This window comes from Elgaria multicarinata, chromosome 10, assembly GCF_023053635.1.
Source record: "Elgaria multicarinata webbii isolate HBS135686 ecotype San Diego chromosome 10, rElgMul1.1.pri, whole genome shotgun sequence".
NCBI lineage: Eukaryota > Metazoa > Chordata > Lepidosauria > Squamata > Anguidae > Elgaria > Elgaria multicarinata.
The window spans coordinates 47,007,620-47,031,114 of NC_086180.1; the positions used below are offsets into that span (position 1 = coordinate 47,007,620).

The following is a 23,495-nucleotide window of genomic DNA, read 5'->3' on the forward strand; positions in this document are numbered from 1 at the left end:
ATGTGGTTCTCTTCTTGAAATGTAGTTCTAACTTGAGCCCTCAAAATCAAATTTAACCAGGTTATTCTTTAAAAACAAAAACAAACAAAAACATTTTAATTAAAAAAAAATCCATCTTGACCACTAAACCTCTACATTTGGCATCTTTTGTACATTTTCAAAATATTGGTAGCTACAGGTATGGGAGAAAAAAGTAGTTTAAGATAGTTCCTGGACTGAACAGAGATGGATATAATCTCTTGTAAAATTATAGAACTCCAATAGAAAGAAAGGAACTCCCAATGTATTATCCTATCCAGAAGACACCTTAAACCGTGGTGGTTTAAGACTTAACCACTTGTGGTTTAAGGTATCTTCTGAAAATGACCATTGTCTTTTCGCTTCTGCTCTTTAATTTCCCTTAAACCATATGGCATGGTCTGTCTTTTTTTACTAGAAGTCTTAAATTGAGTTGGATCACTGGTCAGTCTAACTCAATATTGTATACACTGTCTAACTGGTAATACCTCTCCAAGGTTTCAGAGAAGGAGCTTTTCTAGCTCTACCTGGAGATGCCAGAGATTGAACCTGGAACCTCCTGTATGTAAAGCAACTGCTCTTCCATTCTGCTATGTCCATTCCGATGTTCCACCAAGTTGTCTCTTAATTACGGAAAGGAAAAGACATTCTTGGTATCTGTCAATTGAAGAATAATCTGAATTGGGTGCTCCTGACTATGCCTCTTCAAGAAAACAAAGTTAAGCCTGGTGCCAGATGTGTTGGGCTGCAACCTCCATAATTCCTAGCTAGCATGTGGTGTACCTCCGCCTCCCCAGGCCTTGGTGTTGCCTTGACTAAATTTAAGAAGGCTGTTTGGAGCGGGCAGGGGGAACTGGCTTTATCTCTTTGTCTGTTCCATGAGCCAACTGTTCTATCCAAAAGCCTGAGAAATATTCCCCAGGCTTTGTGTTCTATAATACAGGTAGGCTATCTGGTGCCCTCCAGGTGTTTTGAGACCACAACTCCCGTTATTCTTGGCCATTGGACATGCTGGCTGGGGCTGATGCGAGTTGTCGTCCAGAACATCTGGAGGGCACCAGGTTGCCTACCCCTATATAATAATCTACCAGACCTTGGATTTGGCCAGTATTATAATAGAGTGGTGTGGCATTTGGGCTTATTAAAATTGTATGTATTAAAGAGAACTTGTCTTTTCCTTTCCCCACTTTTACCTTCTGTAGGTGCCTGACTTTGATTTGGAACCCTAAGGACTAGAGAAAACATCTGTCATGCTGGAATGTTAGTTTCACTTTTCAAGACTTCGCGATTGGAAAGGTTAAAGGGATAGTACAATCTTGCTCAAGACTGTTACTGGAAGCCATCAGTAGGATTTGCCTTTTTAGAGCTTGTGTACGTGTATCCCTTCTGACTAGTCACCATGAATGTGACAAGTTTGTTCTCCTTCACAAGCCCCGCTGTGAAAAGACTGCTGGGATGGAAGCAAGGGGATGAAGAGGAAAAATGGGCAGAGAAGGCTGTTGATGCTCTAGTTAAAAAACTGAAGAAGAAAAAAGGAGCAATGGAAGAGTTGGAGAAGGCATTAAGTTGTCCAGGTCAGCCCAGCAACTGTGTCACAATTCCTCGTTCCTTAGATGGCAGACTTCAAGTCTCTCATCGGAAGGGGCTACCCCATGTAATTTATTGCCGTGTGTGGCGCTGGCCAGATCTGCAGAGCCATCATGAACTCAAACCACTGGAATGCTGTGAGTTTCCCTTTGGTTCAAAGCAGAAGGAAGTTTGCATCAATCCCTATCATTATAAGCGAGTGGAAAGTCCTGGTAGGTACCTTTGTTACAAGCTTTCCAATGATTTATTTGTATATGCATGCCTTATCCACATGGTCCAGTTTCAGTCACCTTTAAGGTGACAGGACCTGTAAACCGAAGAATTTGGTTGTATAATTCAATAGGTGAGGAGTTTGTCTTTGGTTATCTTAGTTTTGCTGCTGAACGATCATAAGCTGATGACTTAGTACCTACACTGACTCAAGTATTCAAATTAAAATGGTTTAATTTATTTTAGAATTGTATATTTATTGTTCTATTTTATATGTATGGTTTTATCTGTACACCGCCCTGAAATCCTTGTGATAGGGGTGGAATATAAATGTTTTAATGAATAAATAAAATAAACTGAATAGACTTCCGATACTTGGAGTATAAATTCTCGACGTACTTCACTCTTGGCTCTAAATGTGATTGGGATTGTGTGTAATACCTGCATTCTGTGTCATAAATACTTTGTAAGTCACTTTTAATAATGCAGTAAGTTAGTAATGGCTATTCTACCCTATTTAGGGGATGCCAGCTCTAAAGCCGACTAATGAATCTACTGACCTACATAGGACAAGGATAAACCTTGTTTAATTGTAGATTTTAGTAGATCTTCAGATTATAAGAAATTATAAACATTAAATGAGATGGATGAAACTGAACACATTGTTATGCACTGTTTCAGGATCTACAGAATCAGATACGAAGAAACGTTTTAAGGGAATAAGTTGGTGTTCTAGTAGAGTAGTTGAATACTTGGTTGTCACTCCCCCTGCCCTTTAAATGGGGGCGGGGGGGGGAAGGGACTGCTATGGACAAAAGTTAGATTTTAGTATCCCAAATTGCATACTTTGTCTCTAGAAAACCTGTACTACAGAGAACTTTTTGTTGTTGTTGTTGTTGTGTGGTCACTCTCTGTGAAAAGTGATATGTCAGCAGGAAAGCTAAGACGGCTAGCTGCGGTTGAAAGGAAAGAGTAACTTTAATGGGCAATTCAAAGCTTGGAGAATCCAAGCTTCGTCAGCATGCTTCCTGGTAGTGTGCTGCACATATTGGTGATAGGAGTAGGAAGACGTGATGGGGGAAGCTTGTCGTCATCTGGCAAACACTCCAGCACAATTGTCGGAAAGAAGTGCCTTGTGCAGGCATGTCTGTAATAGCTTGCTGTAACTGACTATACAAAACTATTTGTCATTATGTGCTGTGTACACAACAGCGTTGTAGTTTTAAGACTACGCCAAATCTAGCTGGCTGACTCTTGGTAAACATAGTTTTGAATCTGATGTAAGAATATTTTGTTTAATCAGTCCAGAGAAGAAATAGATGGACTTTAAGTGTGGTGATGTAGTGAAGGGCTCAGTTATTCTTCTGGAGATGTTAATGTGAATTCTGGCCTTGGAAACTCTTTGTTTGAAACCTGCAGCACCTACTAGTGTCTGACTCATTCAGTCTGCAATCCTTAGAGTCCAAACTGCAGACCTCATGGCCACAACATCTGCCCTAAATTTTGGACTTTCTGTTTCTTCCCCCACCTCTGCTTTTTGTACCACATAGTCTGATGAAAAGTTTTAGAGAACTTAAAAGCTTGTGTACACTTGTGGCATTTTGGTTGATCCTAATAAAAGTATTGCTCAACAGTAGATTTTGATCTCATGGATCAGTGTGAATGGTTTTGTTCGTTTGTTTGTTTGTTTTGGGGTGGTTTTGGGAAATCATTTTACATATGGTGTAATGGAAGATATCCAACACTAGCTACCTTTTTATTTTGAAAAATGCAGAACTAATTTTTCACTTTTACAGACATATCTCAAACATGCTGTATATCTCAATGCATCACACTTCTAGGCAATTATGCTTAATTTAGATACTTCTCTCAGGGTTGGTTTCTCTAATATCTTCATTTCAAAGTTAAATTCTTAGACATAGGTGTGTTTTGGTTACATTCTTAAAACTCAGTTGTCTTAAAGCACTCTTTTGGCCTTGGAATTAAGTGGGGAAAGGTAGAAACAAGTAATTTAGTTAATTTGTACAAATAGTTTGTTAAAAGTCATGCAGTATTGCATGCTAATTGTATTCATCTGCTACTCAAGAGCTATAGCTCTCTTTCCTTGTTATCTGCCCCAGAATTAGTGTTGCAACTCTTTACTACTTTGCAATGGCAGAGTTTCTCTAACAATTCCATAGTGTGGACAAATCCAGCAGGCAAAACTTTTAAGATGGAGATGTAATCATGGGCTCTGTATGTACTGCAGCCAGATGTTGAAAGCATAAGTGTTGCTAGAAAGAAAAAACTGGCAATCTATTTCGAATATGTGTCTACCATGCTAATGCCTCCTTTTTATATTGGAGGATGTCTTTTTGCCTATTCAGACATAACCAGGGGAAGGGTGGTTAGGGTAACTATGGAGTGGGGAGAGTTAACGAAATCATGACGCACAATCCTCACATGACTGAGGAACCACGCAGCACCATGTGGTTCACTTAACTCTCCCTGCTCCATGGTTTCTCCATCGTTCTCCTGCAGCTTCATATCCCAGTAGCCACTGCAGTGGTAATCGAGTCATGCTGGATGCTGTACAGATGCTATGCTGTTGCAACTAAAAATCACTCTATCCTATTATCTTTGAAATTCTGGGACACTTGCTTGATATGTGGTCTAAAACACTTGAAGACACAATTAGATTTTGTTTTCCTTGTAAGTGCTAGTGGGATGAATAACTTGTGCGTTGACCTCATTTATTAATGTTATTTATTATTATTATGATTAATAATAATAATAATTTTTTGGCTGTTGCCTTTGGATTCATGCCACTGGACACTAAGAGGGCTGGATATTCTCTCCTTAAGACAAAGGCTGAGTTCGGACAACATGCTAATCAATGGTTGTTTCCCATTCTGTTCCTATTCCCCCCACCCCACCCCAGTTGATTAGCGTGTCATCAGAACTCAGCCCTGGTGTCTGTAGATTTGTGATATTCTTGAGAGCAGCCTTCTACAGCCTGTTGCCCTCCAGATGTTTTGGACTACAACTCCCAGTATTCCTTGCTGGCTGGGGCGATTGAGAATTGAAGTCCAAAACATCTGGAGGGCACCAGGTTGGGAAAGACTGCCTTAAAGGAATGATGAAAGGTCTCTTCAGGTAGGCTCTCCCAGACCAGTATAGATGATACAGAATGTTCTGAATTGCTGAGGTACAAATGCAAGAGTTAGTTTTTGTAACCTACAGTTTAAAATATGGTACCCATCCTAACCTGACAGTGAAGAGCAAGAAGCACTTTTAAGCAACAGAGTTGACAGGAGAAAAAGAGAACAAGAGCTTTCGACCAGGTTTCCCCACCGCACAAATCATTGCATTCAGTAGTGAGGTGGCTTGCCCACCCAGTGATACTGCACACAAATCAAAGTTGTTTGAATTGAGGGTTGTGGGAAACCACTCCTTGCTCTGAATTTGTCTTTCGCTAGGGTCTGTCAGGTAGACAATATGTGCATTTAAAAATAATAATTAAATAAATCATTACACTTAACTAGCAGTTAAAACTGTTAGTCTGATCAAGCACTTTATCAAGTTGTACTGAAATAGTTTGTTAGAGCATTTCTTGAACAAATTCTATTACATGCAAGCTGGTATATGAAAAAAAAATCCATCTTCAAAACACAGAAGCAAAGTATGAAATGTGTATTATTAAAAGCTGCCTTTTGAACTTTATAATCTACATCAAAATACTGTTTGTATTTTGTATTCTGTTAAGTGATGTTAAAAATTCTGACTGAATTTCCATAATGATCAGCATGGTTTAAACAAGTCATGAGAAGTGCCAGCATGTGCCAGGTGCTATTTGCCTAATTACCTGCTCAGACACAGCTTGTTGTGTTGTCTGAACCTGGGCAGGATGGCTTATTGGAGGGGAAAACAACCTTCAAATAACCCATGGCAGGGTGGATTTGATTTAAATCAATTTAACTTAAATCACTACTCAGAAAGACTCGATTTAATCATGTGACTTCCCCCTCAAAAAGTGCACTCTTCCTCGCTATATTTTACACAATTCAGAGTTACCAAAGACTCGTTCTTGCTAATATTATTATTTATTATTTATTACACTTATATACCGCTCCCATAGCCAGGGCTCTCTGGGCGGTTTGCATAATCTTAATATTTACAACCAGATGAAGGTTTCATTTTTAGAATAACAACTTTTCAGATTAGTTTTAATCTTAGCTTCTTGTGCAGATCTATTCCACTCCCAACAACCTATTCATTGGATTTTTTTTAAATTTAGCACTTAAGAGGTAAGAGGTTGGTCCTGTGTACATAGATTTGCAAAGGAACAATGGGATTCTGATCTCTGCAGACACAAATTCACAGTTTTGAGAACTGTAAAGCCAAGCATCTGTGATAATATCTTCTAGATAGAAAAATTGCCCAATAATCTTACAGAAACCTGTGGAAGAGCATGACATTGTGAATGGATTAATGGAATTTATTTACCAAAAAATTTAAACATTGCATGAATATACAGCCTCATGCTACATAATTAAAAACTAATCCTTATTTCATGATGAATAACCTTTGGACTATAATGTATCTTAAATAGAAAACTATCTTTAGATTTTTCCTCAAAAAGCATTTTATTAAAAAAAATCCGATTTAAAATTTTAAAAATCCGTTTTTTTTGGTGTTTTTTTAAAATCATTGATTTTTATCCGCCCTGACCCATGGTTTTTGGGCCATTTGAAGGTTATTTTCCCCCTCCATCAGGCCATGCCACCCAGATTCGGATGAAACGACAAGCTACACCTCAGAGGGTAATTAGGCACCTGCCTCAGCTTAAACAAGCTACTGTGGCTTGTATAAGGTGCAGTGATAGTGCAAACTGGGCCTGAGAGAGTAGGAATTATGGAATTGATGAATTTCAGAATTCATTGTGAGCTTCCACTTCAACATCAAGTTCAACACTGAATTTTTGAGTGAACTACTGAGGGGCACAGTTTCAGTCATTTTTATAACACTTAATGGAAAGATATGTTGTTCACATCAAATATACAGAAATATACAAAAATACAGACTTTTCATATACATATTTCATTAACTTATATGTTTGTTGTACGTCTAAGCTCTAGAACTCTGTTTGAAGGGAGCTTGTCTCACTCCCTCACTTGTGACCTTTCTGGAAGTTGGTGAGGGGCTTCCTTTTTAAGAAGGCCTTCAGTGTATAATTTTTAACTTGCTATTGTTAATTTGTCTCCACTTTTTAATATTTTTAATATTTGATTGGTGTTATGTCTTTCTGCCACTGTTTTTGTTTGTGATACTGTAAATTGGAGGGGTATTTTTAATGGTTAAATGGTATACTTGTTTACTTCTCGGAGATAAGTTAGGATATAAATGTTTTAAAATACATTTCTTTTCAGGGTGGATTTCTGTACATTAGTGAGCTCAGGGGCCTTCTGATCAATTGAGAATAGGGACAAGAAGGCTTTTTACCTATGGAGACAAAACGAAAGCATGCAGACAGTATTTCACTTAGTAGTCCAGCAAGAGGTAAACACCTTTTAGTGTCCTCATCAATGTGTGAAGGTACTAGGACCTAGTAATGATATTGATCATTCCTTAGCTTTCAGTTAACTACAGAACTTATTTTTGTGCTAACTTTTCTGTTGTAATGCTAAGCTTTGGTTCAAGCCTAGCTAATAAATGTAGATTTCAAATCCAATGAAGAGGTTAGGGTTTTGTGCCTTAAGAAATTAGCATGATGCAGCTGCTAGTGTCCTGATAGAATTAGAAGTTGGTGAAAAAACCATTCAATTTCTTCTTTCTCTCTCCCTCTCTCTCTCTCACACACCCACACACACGTCATAACGTTCCATGGTTTAACCATGGGTTTAAACTCTGGGTTGTTCGTCCCCAACAGAAGTTCAGACAGAGCATCCCTGAATTTATCACAGCAGGAGTTGGTGGGAACTAGCACACCCGCTCTCTCCCACAGTGTCTACAACAACCCATGTGAGCAACATGTGAACTGGGTCATAGAGTCTATCCTTTACCTCAGGAATAATTCCACTTAGTATTCTTTTTCTAACCAGATGGCATGGCTGTGCTGTAAGATGAGAGTAGGTTGGATCTGTGCTGGTCTCCTTGATATTAGCATTATTTTGGAAGAGATGTTTGAAAGAAAAATAGACATGAGGAGAAAAAGAGATGGGATGGTAGTATGAAGGGCAAAAAAGAAATTAGTTCTATTCTGAGGGAAATGCAAGTGCCTCTTTAAAGAAAGATAGACAGTCTACATTAAATTGGGAGTTGTCAAATATTAGCTGAGCTTCTGTAATTCAGGAAGGAACAGCTCTCCATTGTGGAGAGGCCCAGGCTGATCTACAAGACAAGGTGGTTTAAAGTTAAACCAAGGTAACTTTAAATGGGAGGTGGGCAGTCAGAAGATAGATCAGGATCTACTGGTAGATCTCCAGGTAATCTGCAGTAGTTGAGCAAGGGTTTCTAACTCCTAATAGTTTAAATATAGTAATAGCAGCAAAGCCTCCCCCTCCCCTCCTAAATTAGGCAAGAAAGCTTGGAGGGAAACAGGAGTAGATTTGTGTGTGAAAGGAGGTGTGTGTGTGTGTGTGTGTTTGTGTGTGTGTGTGTGTGAGAGAGAGAGAGAGAGAGAGATCTCCAGTTCTGATACTGAAAAAATCCTGGGCTGACCACCTGCTTTGGAGGTGCCTTATTCTGCATATCTATGTCCCTTCCCTGGCCACTATTTTTGAACTTGGCTCTGGTTGGTGTACCTCGAGGATCAAGTGAAAATGAAGTAGATCAGTGGTTTAAATTGCAAAGAAAACTGATTTTTTTCTTAAATAATTGGTTTTAATAGTATATTTTAATGAATTTTCACACTTTGAAATTCATATATTTACTGAGCATGCATGCTTACTAACAAATTGCTATTATAAACATTGGTTTGCAGTTAAATAGAGCTTTAATACAATTTGGGGTCATAATCCAAAACCTCTCTGGCTTTGCAGCCCACATCCTTTTTGTTTCTAAGCAAAAGATAGATTCTGTTTGGCTATCCCTACACATATGCAATGCTATTAAATGAGATCACTTATCTCTAAATGAAAAGTAAGGTTGAATCTTATATCCATTTAAGTAAGTCCCACTTTGTTTAATGGGACTGAATAAAACATGAATCAAATAAAAGATGAATCACATTGGGCTGTAGCAAGTGTCCAAAAAATTTCCAGAAACAATGGATAAGGGGAAATGTATCCTTCTGAGATGGAAAGTAATTATCCATGCTTTTTGGTAGTCATAAATTCCTATAATTTGAGACCTGAAATATTACAGAGCTCAGGTACTTTGATGAGGGTATAAAGTAGGACTGTAAGATCATCCATATGGACTTGCTAGATCAGCGGCTCTCAACCTGTGGGTCGGGACCCCTTTGGGGGTCGAACGACCCTTTCACAGAGGTCATAGAATCATAGAATAGCAGAGTTGGAAGGGGCCTACAAGGCCATCGAGTCCAACCCCCTGCTCAATGCAGGAATCCACCCTAAAGCATCCCTGACAGATGGTTGTCCAGCTGCCTCTTGAATGCCTCTAGTGTGGGAGAGCCCACAACCTCCCTAGGTAGCTGATTCCATTGTCGCACTGCTCTAACAGTCAGGAAGTTTTTCCTGATGTCCAGCCGGAATCTGGCTTCCTTTAACTTGAGCCCGTTATTCCGTGTCCTGCACTCTGGGAGGATCAAGAAGAGATCCTGGCCCTCCTCTGTGTGACAACCTTTTAAGTATTTGAAGAGTGCTATCATGTCTCCCCTCAATCTTCTCTTCTCCAGGCTAAACTTCTCCAGGCTAAACAGGGTCGCCTAAGACCATCGGAAAACACATATTTCCGATGGTCTTAGGAACCGAGACATTTCATTTATTTGTAATTAGAAATAAATATTTCACAATATATAATTACATATTGTTTTTGTGATCACTATGCTTTAATTATGTTCAATTTGTAACAATGAAAATACATCCTGCATATCAGATATTTACATTACGATTCATAACAGTAGCAAAATTACAGTTATGAAGTAGCAACAAAAATAATTTTATGGTTGGGGGTCACCACAACATGAGGAACTGTATTAAAGGGTCACGGCATTAGGAAGGTTGAGAACCACTGTGCTAGATGATCCTGGTGAAATACAGTGTGGTAGTTCCTGGGCACTAATGTCTGCAATAACCTTCTAGTTCCTTGGTCCAACAGGAAGTTCATGATAATAAAGACATCATATTTTGTGTCACTTTTACAATCTCTAACCTATAGAAGTCAGATCATTTTCTCATGCTTCTCTTTTTGCAATAACTGAAATTTAATCTTGGAATGCAAGAAATTAATTCCCATCTTGAGCAGAGTTGTCATGGAAAATTATAAAGTGGCTGTACTAGAAATTGTTTGGAGCTTTGATAAGTGATGTGTAATTTTCAAGCAGGGGGTCTACAGTTCTTATTTGATGATTGGGTTGATTTCTATAAATAGCAAACTTTAATAGGTGTAGTTACAGGTTAATATTCTAAATCACCTTTTAGTACTAGGGTTTCCTTATCCTTCACTCAACTGATCGCCATGTCCAGTCTAGTTTGGGCTGGATTTCAGACATTTAAAACTGGAATGAAACACAGTAGCTGCTGTGTACCATTTGGTGTCTTTCTCTTTAAAAAACAAAACAAAGTCTGCTTATAGCAGTGCTTAACAGATCACATTATTAAGGACTAGTCTTGAATCTGGATATGAACCTAAAAGGAGCCCTGGATGAGACCAACATTTCATGTACTGCAGCATCCAGCTTCTTACAGTGGTCAACCAGATTCCAATAAGAAGACCACATGGAAGACCTGAACACAATAACTTTCTCTCAACTGTTGTGTTCTCCAGTAATTGGTATTGATTGATACAAACTGTATAGTAGCCTTTGCCCAAACTGGTGCCCTCCAGATGTGCTGGCCAACAACTCCCATAATTCCCAACCAGCATGGCCAATGGCTGGGAATTATCCAACACTACTGGAATACTTCAGTGCATCATAGTAATTTTGAACAAAACTAGCCATTTGGAACCCATATTGTATAACGTAAAGAATTATTCAGTTGTTACTATATCCTTAAATAGTACTATTTCCATTTTTTTTTTGTAATTGGAATCTGGTTTTGAAAGACCAATAATTTCAGATTCTGAACTGCCAGCTTTATCTCCATGAACCTCAGTATGTGTGGATTGAAATGAGTTCCTCAACTTCTTCACGTTAGTTTGGTGATGATAGATCCGTTTCTGTCACATGCAAAGGATTGAGGAATTTGAAGCAGGTTGTACATATCCATGAATTATGGCTACCTAATATTAGTGCAGATCAGCCTTCCCCAACCTGGCGTCTCATCAGACATTTTCAGCTTCAACTCACATCAGCCTCAGCCAGTATTCCCAATGGTCCAAAACATCTGGAGAATATCAGATTGGGAAAATATGTTGTAGTTGGTTTGCATATATATTAGTAAAGGACAACTAAAAATAATGTTTTAAAAACTTGCCAGGAATTATTTCGCCTTTCATTCTGAATGAAAAAATAGTTCACAGTAGTTTCAGTCTTTCTCTAAACTTTTAAATTGCTGACTCCTGAGGTATACAGTCTGGTGCCTTCCAGATATTTTGGACTTTGACTCCCATCAGCTCCAACTAGCATGGCCAGTGGTCATGCTTTAAGGCGGATTTCTGCTTTGAGCAGGGGGTTGGACTTGATGACCTTATAGGCCCTTCCAACTCTACTATCCTATGATTCTATGATTATTGGAGTTGTAGTCGAAAATATCTGGAGGCCACTAGGTTACCTTCCCGGTGGTTTGTGTGTTTTGGTCTGTCTTCAGATAAAGTTATCTCTGGTCTACCTATACCATTCCAGTCTATTATAAAACCTTGCATGAAGTCACCTAGTAGAACAACATGCAGAAGGGTAATATTTTTGGGATTTATTTTCATCAAGCAAGAACAAGCACTTAAAATGTGGTGGGTTTTGTCTCTGGGTTGTTGTTTTTTGAGATGGGGAGAGAAGCAGAGTAAGATGAAGCTGAGCAAGAGAAGGTGGGCAGTAGTTTGACCTTCAGGGCAAGTGACACTTGAAAAGCTAGTGAAAGTAGCTATCTGTAAGCAGTTTCCAAGATGTCCCTTATCTGTCTGCGAACTTTCAAAATTAAAGACATTTCGGGCTGGTTGAAGGAGTGAACCAAGCAGTCAAGTAGAGAGTAAGTTAGCAGCCTGAACCATAACTTTTTGGATGTACAGTTTTCAAAGACTTTTTTTCAGCCTTCCCTGGACTGGTGCCCCCAGTATGATGCTGGGAATTGTAGTCCCAGCATCATGTTGGAGGAGGGCAGCAGGATGGGGAAGGTTGCCTTATTTGGTTATGGTTCAATCTTAAAAACGTTCATGTAGGTTGTGTGACAGATTTGATCTCTACTATGCAACTGGCTGTGTTCCTCCGAGTAGGCTTGTTTCCTTGGCTAACTAAAATGGAAACTGGATGATCTATGCTTAGGGTTGATATGAACAGTTGTGCCCTAATGTGGTTGGAGGTCATACCATGCATACTGGTGTGTCACCTTTGCTGTTATATGTGCCTACAAGACCCTTCAGAAGTGCAAAGGACAAGAGAATCATGTGAGAAAGAGGAAGACTGTTGTAAAGCTAACATGCTTGGCAGTACCACTGTACACCAAAACATGCTGGCATTAGCAACTGTCATGAGATGAACAAGGCAGACAAAACTGGCAATAGAGTTGCTCTAGAAAGTACCAGAATAAAACTGCACTCCTTGCAGAGCTTTCCTTTTTAGTTTGAGAAAGGAAAGAGTTAACACTTCTGCAGCTGTATCCTCTGGAGGTCTTTTTTGTAGCCTCTCCAAAGAGCAGGTCTGTGCCTCTTGATTACTCTGGAGCAACAGGTGTGCTTCAGAAGGCTCATGCTGTCTCGTCAATTTTGCCTCTTCCCCTGGGCTGGCAGCTACTTCTGAGATCAACCTCTTCCCCTGCTGTGCTGAATTTTAGCAATTTAGCTTGTACAGTGGAGGTGTCTAACTCGATCAAGCTAAACCTCTTATTTTTAAAACAGGCTATGTGTACTTTCTCCAATCCATTGCTGGCAGGCTTTTCATAGGGATCTCAGGTGTGTGTGCTTTCTCCTTCAAGGATGCGGTCATGGGACCCAGGTCATTAAAGGGCTTCTGTACCTTTTAATTTTCACATTGTTGTTGTTGGTGAAATGCTAGCACAGCCAGGGGGAGAAGCTGTAGCTATTGGAGCTGCCCCTTTCTGTGTGTGCCTTAAAGATACAGGAGGCCCCTCAAAAGTTTGGGACTGGCAATTCATCTCAGTCCAATCACTCACAGTCCAATTAACTACAAGCTGCCCTAAAACTATGCTAGTAAGTTGGAGTATAAATGTTTGCAATCTGTTAGGACAGGTCCATGGTGAAATCTCAGGATGGATCTAGATCCTAAATGAGTTCTGAAGACCTACTTCATGGTGTTTGAAAGTGGCTCCATCTGAGATCTTTGCAAATGGGATTTTTATGAAGGGAAAACGTAATGATGAACAGTTTCACCTACTTCTACAAAAATCAGTGACTTGATGTGCAAAAGCTGTTAAGGAAAAGTCATACCAAAAGTGATGCTTTCTCTTCTCCCTGCCCTTTGTCTGTAGTTTACGTGGAAAATTCAGTGTCTCTGTGCCCTTGGAAAGTCTGATTAGCAATCCAAAATTGGATATATTAAAGGGACGCTGAAGATTTTCTCACAGCTATTCTAAAAAAGCAGTAAACTACATGGTTTGCAATAATGTTTCATATGCCATTGTTTAAGCATGAGAGAGGATGGAAAAGATGAAATTTCTTTCAGTAATCGATGCCTGCATTTGTCTAGGCTTAATCTCTTTGCAGGAAATGAGGAGGAGAGAAGATGTAACATTTTAATTCCTTGGAGTGTATAGGCAGGAAAAAGAAGAGGTCTTTAAACAATTGGCAACTTTGGGTATTTGAAAGGAAGAAGAAACAATAATGGCAAGAATGTTGGATTTCCATTTGTATGTGGAAAAACTAGGTTCAAATCCCTACTTGGTCATGAAGCTCACTGAGTGAACTTTGTCAGGACACTTTTCTCCATCGAACCTACCTTGTTAGGATGGTTGCGATGGGAGGAGAAAAAAAAAGAGGGGCTGTGTGTGCTGCCCTCATCTGTTCCTTTTGGAAGAAGAGTATGTGAACATGGGGTTGGATCCAATGGTGCTCTTCTGTCAATGGAAGGAAAATGGCTGGTGGAACGGATTTCTTCCCCCACCCCTGCAGCCCCCTGTGTCCCCCAGATCTGGTATGGAGGGTTGGGGATTCTCTGGAGCAAACCTGATGGCTGCACAGGAGGCTGCAACACATTTGTGGAGAATTTTGCAACGTATAAAACAATATTCCCGAAGATCTCCCTTCCCGAGATGTTTGTAGTGCCGAGAAGAAACAATTCCCCATCATGAATTGTCTACTGCCCTACAAGTGTGCCCCTTCAACTAAGACCATCTTCAGAGGCTCTCTTCCAGGTGCCCTGTCTTCTGAGGAGAGGCTGGTAATGACCAAGGACCGGACCACCTTGGTTGTGGTGCCCCATCTTCAGAATACCCGCCCCAGGAGACTCACCCTGCACCCACTCATCCACATACCTTAGCTGGCCTTTGCAGCAACCGAGCCCAAATTGGTAGCAGCCAAGCACTCTGCCACTTGCCTTGTCTGGAAAAGGGTGTGTGGGGGAACTAAATGGTCTTCAAATCATTCATATGCGTGATTGGCTTCTTTACTTCAGTGTAAGCACATGCGGATTGTGATCATGGCATTTCAGGAAGGGATTTTAAGCACCACCACCATTGTTGTCCTGAAATTACACACACACACTCACAGGGTAGGGAGAAAAAAAATCAATGGAGACTTTTCTTTTTTTAAGCTATGGTATGTGTGTGTAAGATTAAATTCCTCCCTCCTGGAGTGCCATGGTCCCATTCTGAATTGTGAAGTAAATAAGCCAGTCATGTGTTTGCGTGTACTTGACTAACTTGAGTCCCATTAATTTCAGTAGGTCTACTCTAAGCATGACTTAAGTCTGGACCCCATCCAACTTCAGAGGGTTCCAACTGTGCTTAGATCTTCAGAAGCAGAGATGCTAAGCAGATGAACTCCCTTCAAAAATAAAGCAAACCGGCATAGAGTTAAACGAATAACATTTTAAGATTAACCTTCTAGCACATTGCTTAAGCTAAAAATAAACTTTCAGCTGTTGTCTCTTAGCTCTGTTCATGGCCTACGTATTGATATCATTGTCTTCAGAAGAATTTCCTCATTAGCAAGTTTTTGGCTTGCAAATCATTAAGTAGTTAGCAGGGATAGCAAATGCTCGAAAGTATAAACGTTGACCTTAAATCTACAAAATGCTACCCCATGTTTTATGGATAAAAATGAACAAGCAGCAAGCTCCCCTCTCTTCTTCCTGTCGCCACCCCCGACCACCTTGCTCCCAGCTGCTGTGAAAACTGAGCTCCTGACCCCTGGACCCTGGCAGTCAGTGTGTCCACTAAGAATGTTAAGTTATGCAGTAACTAGATAGAAGGAAGTGTCCTTGCTTAGACCTGCTTGTTCTTAGAATGTGGGTACCTCATCTAGTGCACATGCTGTTATTACTGCATCCATATATAGAACAACTCACCTTTGCTCTGGTGAACAAAAGCTTCAGTCTCTCTCTTTTTGTATCTTCCCCTTTCTAGTTCTTCCTCCCGTGCTCGTTCCGAGACACAGCGAATACAACCCTCAGCACAGTCTCCTGGCTCAGTTCCGCAACTTGGGGCAAAATGAGCCGCACATGCCACACAATGCTACTTTCCCAGACTCGTTCCAGCAGCCCAACAGTCACCCGTTCCCCCACTCACCCAACAGCAGCTATCCAAACTCCCCTGGAAGCACCAGCGGCACCTATCCTCATTCGCCAGCCAGCTCTGACCCAGGAAGTCCTTTCCAGATTCCAGGTAAGCTTCTTCTAAGAGCAGCCGGGTCTAACTGTTGAGAGCATTGTTGGAACATTGTTTTGGCCACCTCATAAACTTGAGGTAACGCATTTGGGTGTTTTTAATTAGTTGTTATGCCAGTAAAGCAGGTGCAGAACCTCAGGCCTGAGGGCTAAATCCAGCCCTCTGAAGTTCTGCAGATACCCATGGCTCTTCTGGCCCCATGCCCTTTCTCCTGACCATTCAATGGTTCCCCAGCTTTTCGGCAGTTTGCCCCCTTCTAAAATGTTGAATTGCCTCTTTAAAGGCTTAGTTACTGGCAGTAAGAGCTTTGAGCTAGAATATGCTGGCGTTTGTGGCATTTTGAACCTGCCCCTTTTGCCTTCAGCTTTGCCCACCACTGGGACACGACTCCCGAGAGTTCTCCAAAATATAATTCATCCCTCAGCCTGAAAGAGGTTATACACCCCTGTGAGAAAACGTTGTACTAGGCTTGAAAACACAGCTTTAGGATGGCTGCAACATTTTTCACACTGCACATTTGAGTAATGTGTTAGATATTTTTAACTGTCACATCTCAAAGGCTCTGAGCAGATGTCACATAATCTCAGCTATATATAGCGATTGACTGGTAGATGCTCAGTCTTCACCGAATCTTCAAGAAAAGAGTTCTAAAACTATACAGCAGCCATAGATTTTCATTCATTCTTGATAGCCAATCAAGGCAGATAGATGGCATTAAAAACCTGCTCTCAGCTGATATGGTCTTCTCTTGGCTATGTTATTGTTATTATTATTATTATTATTATTATTATTATTTATTTATTTATTTGGTGCCAATCAAAGGTGGCACTTCTGATGGTGTTCGATATGATGGGGAGGCAAGGTAGATGCTGCAACGCTGGTGTAATGTAATGTGCTCCTGGTGAACCACCTGTTAGACCAAAGGTGGGGAGCCTGAGGCTTGGGGACCAAATCCTGCCCACCTGTGGTCCCAATCCAGCCTTCTAAAAGATTGAAATACCTCTCCTAAGGCTTAGTTACTGGCAGGCAGTAAGAGCTTTAAGGTACATTATGTTAGTGGGGAGGTGGTGGTGATGGTGTGTTTTGGCCCTGCCCCTTTTGCCTTCAGGCCCTGCCCACCACTAGAATGCAACTCCTAAGAGCTTTTCCAAAATACAGTTCAACCCCACCCCTGCACTAGATGTTGGACAAGAAAGTTCTTCATCAGCTAAAACCTTTAGAGCAGTGGTCTTCAACTGGTCCAGACCCAAGACCCATCTTGAACTCCCAACCTGCAACATGGGACCACTTTCACATTTGCTCAACATGACGGTGTCCCCTTCTGGTCTGATCTTGCAACCCACTTTTGGGTTGTGACCCACCAGTTGAAGACCACTGCTTTAGAGTAATGATGGCAGTTTTATGTAGAACGTAGCATAGCATAGCCTTGACATTAGTCATGAATTATTCTTCTAATCAGAATCTTGTAAAAAGGATTGCACTTTCATTCTAATTCAAGTTGATGAAAGCATCACTTAACTGTTTCTGCTGCATCCTAGGCTTCTGGGATGGGATTTAGTATAGGAATCCCCAGAGATTGGATCCAAGTGACCAGGAGAAGGCACCGGCAGTAAACAAAAACAACTGTACACTAACACTACCCTTTACATTGGTTCAGGAAGGAGACCTAATTTTGCTTTGTTAAGTCTTATGATAAAAGGTTGCTCTGTCTACAAAGATGAAGAAGACAAGAGTAACATGAAGTTACTGCCCCATAAAGTTGCTGTGGGGCTGGGATTTTCTCACTGCTTGAGTGTACATATGTATTGGGTTGTGAAAAGAAATTGACGAAGTGCTTAGTTATCATTAGCTATGGCACACTGGAAGAATGTAACTCTTGGGTTAAGAGAACTCAGGGCTTAAGTGTCCAGGCAGTGTTTGAGCTTAAAAAAATAAACTAATGTGGGAACACTCAAACATTGCTGAAGAGCAGAAGTATTCAAACTATTGCTAGTGTAGCAGGCAACAGCTGATATTCTTCACCTGTAGAGCTAGTGAAGAGCTAGTAAGTTTATAGACCCTGGCTGCCACCCGGCAATCAATTGCGACCCTGATAGCAACAGTATATAAGTGTATCTTACTCTGTACTGGATTGCAACCCCGTGGCTGCTGTTAAACTTAAATTGTGCACTGTTCATCTCTTAATTGAAATGCTTTGTTTTGGTTCGTGGCCATTCATTACCTACCATGTATGAAGCATGTTTAGTTTGATGCAAAACAAACATTAGATACCAGGTGCGCTCACAGCACCATACTTGAAAACAATTGCTCTTGAAATGTGGTTGTTGTAGGAAGCAGAAGAACAGAATAAAAGTACCAGAATGTTGCCTGAAAACTTACTCCAGAAGGCCTCTAATATTAAGCACCTAAAATCACTGGTAAACATGCCTTATATAGGATAGGGTGACCATTTGAAAAGGTGGACAGGGGTCCTGTATCTTTAACAGTTGTATTGAAAAGGGAATTTCAGCAGGTGTCATTTGTATATATGGGGAACCTGGTGAAATTTCCTCTTCACCACAACAGTTAAAGCTGCAGGTGCCCTGCTGTCTTTTAAATCTGGTCACTCTAGTATAGTTCCTGCAGCTTTAAATGTTGTGATGAAGATGAAATTTCATTAGGTTCGCCATATATACAAATGACACCTGCTGAAATTCCCTTTTCTATGCAACTGTTAAAGATACAGGAGCCCTGTCCTCCTTTTCATATGGTCACCCTAATCTAGGACAACTCGCCTACAGATCATTATCTTCAATCTCCTCCATTCCCAGTGTAGAGTAACTTGACCTCTATTTGTTTGGAACATCTCACAAACATAGTTCCTTTAAGTGAAAACTTTAGCATGATTTCTTAATCAAAAAGCAATGACTTCAGTGTTAGCCGTGTTAAGGGCAGCTCACTAGACAAAACTGAAGAATTGGACATAGAGGAAAGAATGGCTCTCTTGGATTATCATCAGTGGGTGGGAAATATGGCTTAATCTCTTAGCACTTCCAATTTAAGGTGAATGTACAAAAATGAAATAATCTGTATTTTACACTTAGCTGATACTCCCCCTCCTGCTTACCTACCTCCAGAAGATCAGATGACACAGGATGGTTCACAGCCAATGGACACCAGTATGATGGCACCTTCGATTCCTCCAGAAGTAAACAGAGGAGGTAAACGTCATTTTCTTCCTTTATATAAATTAATCACTTTCTTTCGTATGTATGTGGTACCACTTCATTGATGTGTTTAAGCATGATAATGGCATAATCATATGAAATGGTGGCGGGGAGCTACAGATTATTTGAAATGCTGCACTCATGTTCAGAAGCAACAGTAAGTAAATAGCAGTGGATATGCTCCCTTGGATTTCCTTGGTAAAAAAGTTTGGAAAATCAGCATGCCAGTGAAGTTATGCCCAATTGAGCACTGGCACTCAAAAGATACCCTTCCTCTCCCTTCCCACCATTGCAGGCAGATGGCTCAAGCAATCACGAAGTATATAACATGCCATTGAGATTAGATATGCAGCCACCTGGATGACTTGGCTACTGTGAAGCCTAACGAACAGCTTCAAAAAGTATTTGAAAAATAACAACCTCTTGGTAAAGTCAGCTTATTATTGTGCTTTAAAGGAAGCTTGCAATTGATAAACACAGTCCACCGTCTTTTGGAGGTTTTGCTGATCAATTTACTGTGCATAAGCCTTGCAGCTGATGAAAGCAGAAAGCAAATTTAACAGTGTTTATGCCTGCTTTATAGACTTTCTGCACCCATTTTATTTTTTGAAAACGTTCTATATCTTTGTCCTGGAATTCTTGCATTCCTTAGGAGTTCCCCGAATAACCAGAGGGCTGCCTTGTCTAATTATTCAGTTTTTCAGGGTTTGTTTGGATGTTCTGGTTGCAACGAACTGGTGTGTGTTGGGCAGGGAGAGATGTCCTTGCATTGGGCAGAGCTTGTGTGTGAGCTAGATCACGATCACAGCAGTTTCATATGTAAGCACTCTCAGGTTGCCAGATCTAGAACCAGATTAGGCATCTGGCATTTTTACAAGCTGTGTTGCTACCAGGAATATCAGCACTTGCAGCTTTATGCACCTTGGTGCTCACAACGGCAGCTTCTTTTGTGCCCTTAACCCTGTGGATTTGGGGTTAGAGAAGTGCTCATGCTGAAAGCCTGACTACTAATAACGCAGCTATTACCCTCTAGAACTCCTAAATTTACCACCACCACCGGTCGTCATACCTTCTACCCTCCCTTTTTCTTTTATAGAGGGCAAAACTACCTTTGTTTCCTCTGCATGCACATTGTTTACACCACACCTGTTTCCCTTACTTCTGTGAACTCATTTCTTTACTCCTCTACCTGATACCTACGGTCACATCCTTTGTTTAACAGCCCTTTGGAAAGGTCTGCTGCAGTTCATGTTTACGAAGGACACTAGCCGTAAACGTAGGCTCATACACTCTCTCGCTGCAGACATTTAGAGGCCTGTTCTTTGTGAAGATTTGTTAGTCTTAAGAGATTTGACTTAACAAGCTGCATCCTGTCAATGAAGTTGGGTAACTCCTATTGTTGGCTCCTGCTGGGAATGGAGAGACAAAACGCACCTGCTCTGCATGACTTAAGGCAAATGTGAGGAAGTGAGTATGAAATCTGTGTGAGAGAGAGATGATTTCATTCTGCAGGAATGGCCAGCTGGCAGGATTTCTTCCTGAGTTTGAGAACTAGGGCAAAGCTGTGCAGCTTTAATAGTTACTGGCATCTTACTGGGACGAGTGCACCACTTACTAATAATTAAAGGCTGCCTTACAATGACTTGAAAGGATTAAAAAATGCCATAGCTTGTTTGCATCAGCACTACTTGGCATAGTCCTGATGATCAGTAAACTGGACTTAGTTAAGCACTTTTTTCCCCTTTACTTGATACAGTCTGCCATTTAATCTTCTATATAATCAGTTTCCTATCCTTTGGTGATTGTTCCTTCTCTACATGGATCATGTAGTAAGTACATTCTTTCCTCCTGCAAGAGTCAGGGGTTAGTGCCAGTCAAAGACTAAATGAGACTGCTCATTCCTCTTGACCAGCATTCCCAAACAAGAGAGATCAAGTGCTCTTTCTTGCCGTTTGAGTTCCACTAAAATGTGTTAGCAAGGTCTTGAACATTCCTAGTCTGCAGTCCTCAACAGGTGTGAATCTACTTTGCACCCTGAAAAGGGTACCTGAATTGCTTTATGTTTTTCCTGAACATTGAATAATACCAAGAGCTGGGCATAGATATAGAGATACCTAATCACTGTATACTTTTAGATAAGGAGCTAATTATTGTCTTTGGGGGTAGGGGTGGGTGGGAATTAACTGGGGAATTTCCTTGGCTGAAAACTTTTGAGATACTGTTGTGCACTGATGCTTGCACCTCTGAAAGCTTAGTTTCTAGGGAATATGATCTTGATAAGTTTCTCATGATCTGTTAAACACTCAGTTGGAAGAAAAATGGGCTTCTGTCGGAATTCAGACTAAGAGAGCAGTCCTGTGGCCCCTAGACAGCGTCTGGATGGCCATCGGCATAGTTCGGATTCCTGGCTCCGAGATTGGAGACAGTGCTCAGATCCAGGGGTCCAAGCTCCCCAACTCCTCCCCGCCAGTGTGCAAAGAGCCATGCCAGCTGCCTCTCCAAGGTCTCAAAAGCAGTCTCAGAAAGGAGGGAAAAGGGGGTGGTTTTGTGGGTGGGTGGGGGTGGCCGGAGAGGCTGGCTTTCGAAGTATTGTCCAACTTCCCAGCGTCTTTCCCTCCTGATCTGCAGAGGCCTAACTAGATGGGCAAAAAAGCCCATCTAGCAAAAATGAAGAGCCCTAAGTGTTTTTAGGATCATAACCTTAATCGGGGGGGCACAGCTTCACTAGCCTCTCGCAGCAAAAATGGCAAAGTCTTGTAGCAAATGTTTTATGGCATAATGTTTCATGGACAAGAACCCAGTTCATCTGTGCTCACAGAAAGCTGATGCCATAAAAATGTGTTAGACTTTAAGGTGCCACAAGACACTCTTGTTTTAGCCTTAATAGAGTTACATGGATGTCCTTATTATCAAATGAGGCTCAACACATCCAGAAAGTCTTTTCCTTTTCTGTCTTTTCTTGCTCCCCTTGTTGCATTCTTATGTTTGGTTATTTAAAGTCTCAAAGTATTAAGTGCTCCTGAGTTCTTGGAAGTTGATGGGATAGATCAGCCTTCCCTAACATCTGGTGCCCTCCAGATGTGTTCGACTGCAACTCCCATAATTCTAAGCCAGCATGGGCCATGCTGGCTGGGAATTATGGAAGGTGCAGTCGTTTACAACTGGAGGGCACCAGATGTTAGGGAAGGCTGGGTATGTTGCTATAGCCCCTCATCATGCCAGTAGTAGGCGTCCTGTGAAATGTAAGTACTCTTCCATTTCATTGGCTGTAGATCCAAGACAAACAAGAATTCTTGTACAACTCATTACCACAAGAATTTAAGATGGCTTTGAGGAATGATTGCTACTTAATGGGAGGATAGAGCTGTCAATGGTTTTGCTATTCTCTTTTTCACTGTTTTTCTTGGAACAACTTTTCATTTGATCAGATTTTTTTTTTGTTACTATTATGCTTGGCTTGCAAGTGCCTGGTCTGAAAGATCTGATCAGCTGGGCAGCTCTTTTATGACATAGTCATCAGCACTTTGATTGAAAAGTCTTCCTTTCAAGCAATAGTTTCTAATGCAGTGCATCCATTAAATTATGTGCCATCCAGTAATCACATGATAATAGCTGTGGCTCATGGAAGCACATCTAGTTTTTTTCTACTACATTGAAGCAGGCGTAAAAATAACTACTTCACTATAAAGGAAAAAGGATTGCCTCTAGGTGACCAGGCAATTTGGGGGTTAAATTGGGTGAGACTTTCAGGTTCATGTATCACAAACACAACCCACTTGCCCAAACATAGCACTAAGTAAAGTTTACCAGTCACAACCATGTTTGTTAGGGCTCTCTCCCGATTAAAGAAAGACTAGTTGACTAGTCATCTTAGTTTTAGTTGATTTCATCAAATTCACATAGGAGGCAAACAATAGGTTTTAAGCAGCCTTTTCCAACCTTGGGTCTCCAGATGTTGGACTACATTCCCCAGCATTTCCAGCCAAGATGGCCAGTGATGAGGGATGATGGGAGTTGCAACTTAAAACTTCTAGGGCTCAAAGGTTGGAAAGGCTTGTCTATGAAGACATACTTCATTTCAGGCTCCATCTTAGGCACAGCATCATCCCTTCTCTGCCTGATAGGAGCGTGTAAGGTCCTTTCTACATTTTAAAAGAACAAACTTTATAAAGATTTGCTGCTTGGGGCTGGTGTGTACAGTTTTTTAAATAATTATTGTTATTATTACAACAATTTTACTCTATGTTTCCTTCAGGGATCTCAGGTCGACATACATAGATGGGTCTAACTCCTCTTGAGTAACCCAATCAGCTTCATAGCCCATGACAATTTGACCCCAGGACTCTCCAGTCCAAGGCTTGATGCTCTCTAACCAACA

General features: G+C 40.8%; 1 protein-coding gene across 3 annotated transcripts in view; it reads left to right on the forward strand.

Moving 5' to 3' along the window:
• The window catches only part of SMAD1 (SMAD family member 1), a 113,370-nt gene that overhangs the window by 82,762 nt on the left and 7,113 nt on the right, over positions 1 to 23,495 (forward strand). For 2 of the 3 annotated variants that reach the window (XM_063136369.1, XM_063136367.1), the window contains exons 2-4: positions 1,221 to 1,817; positions 15,651 to 15,908; positions 18,995 to 19,111. In XM_063136369.1, the coding sequence (XP_062992439.1) occupies positions 1,418 to 1,817; positions 15,651 to 15,908; positions 18,995 to 19,111 (775 nt within the window). In that variant the 5' untranslated portion in view covers positions 1,221 to 1,417. The remainder of the gene's footprint in view (positions 1 to 1,220; positions 1,818 to 15,650; positions 15,909 to 18,994; positions 19,112 to 23,495) is intronic. The other variant, XM_063136370.1, reaches the window with a different exon arrangement.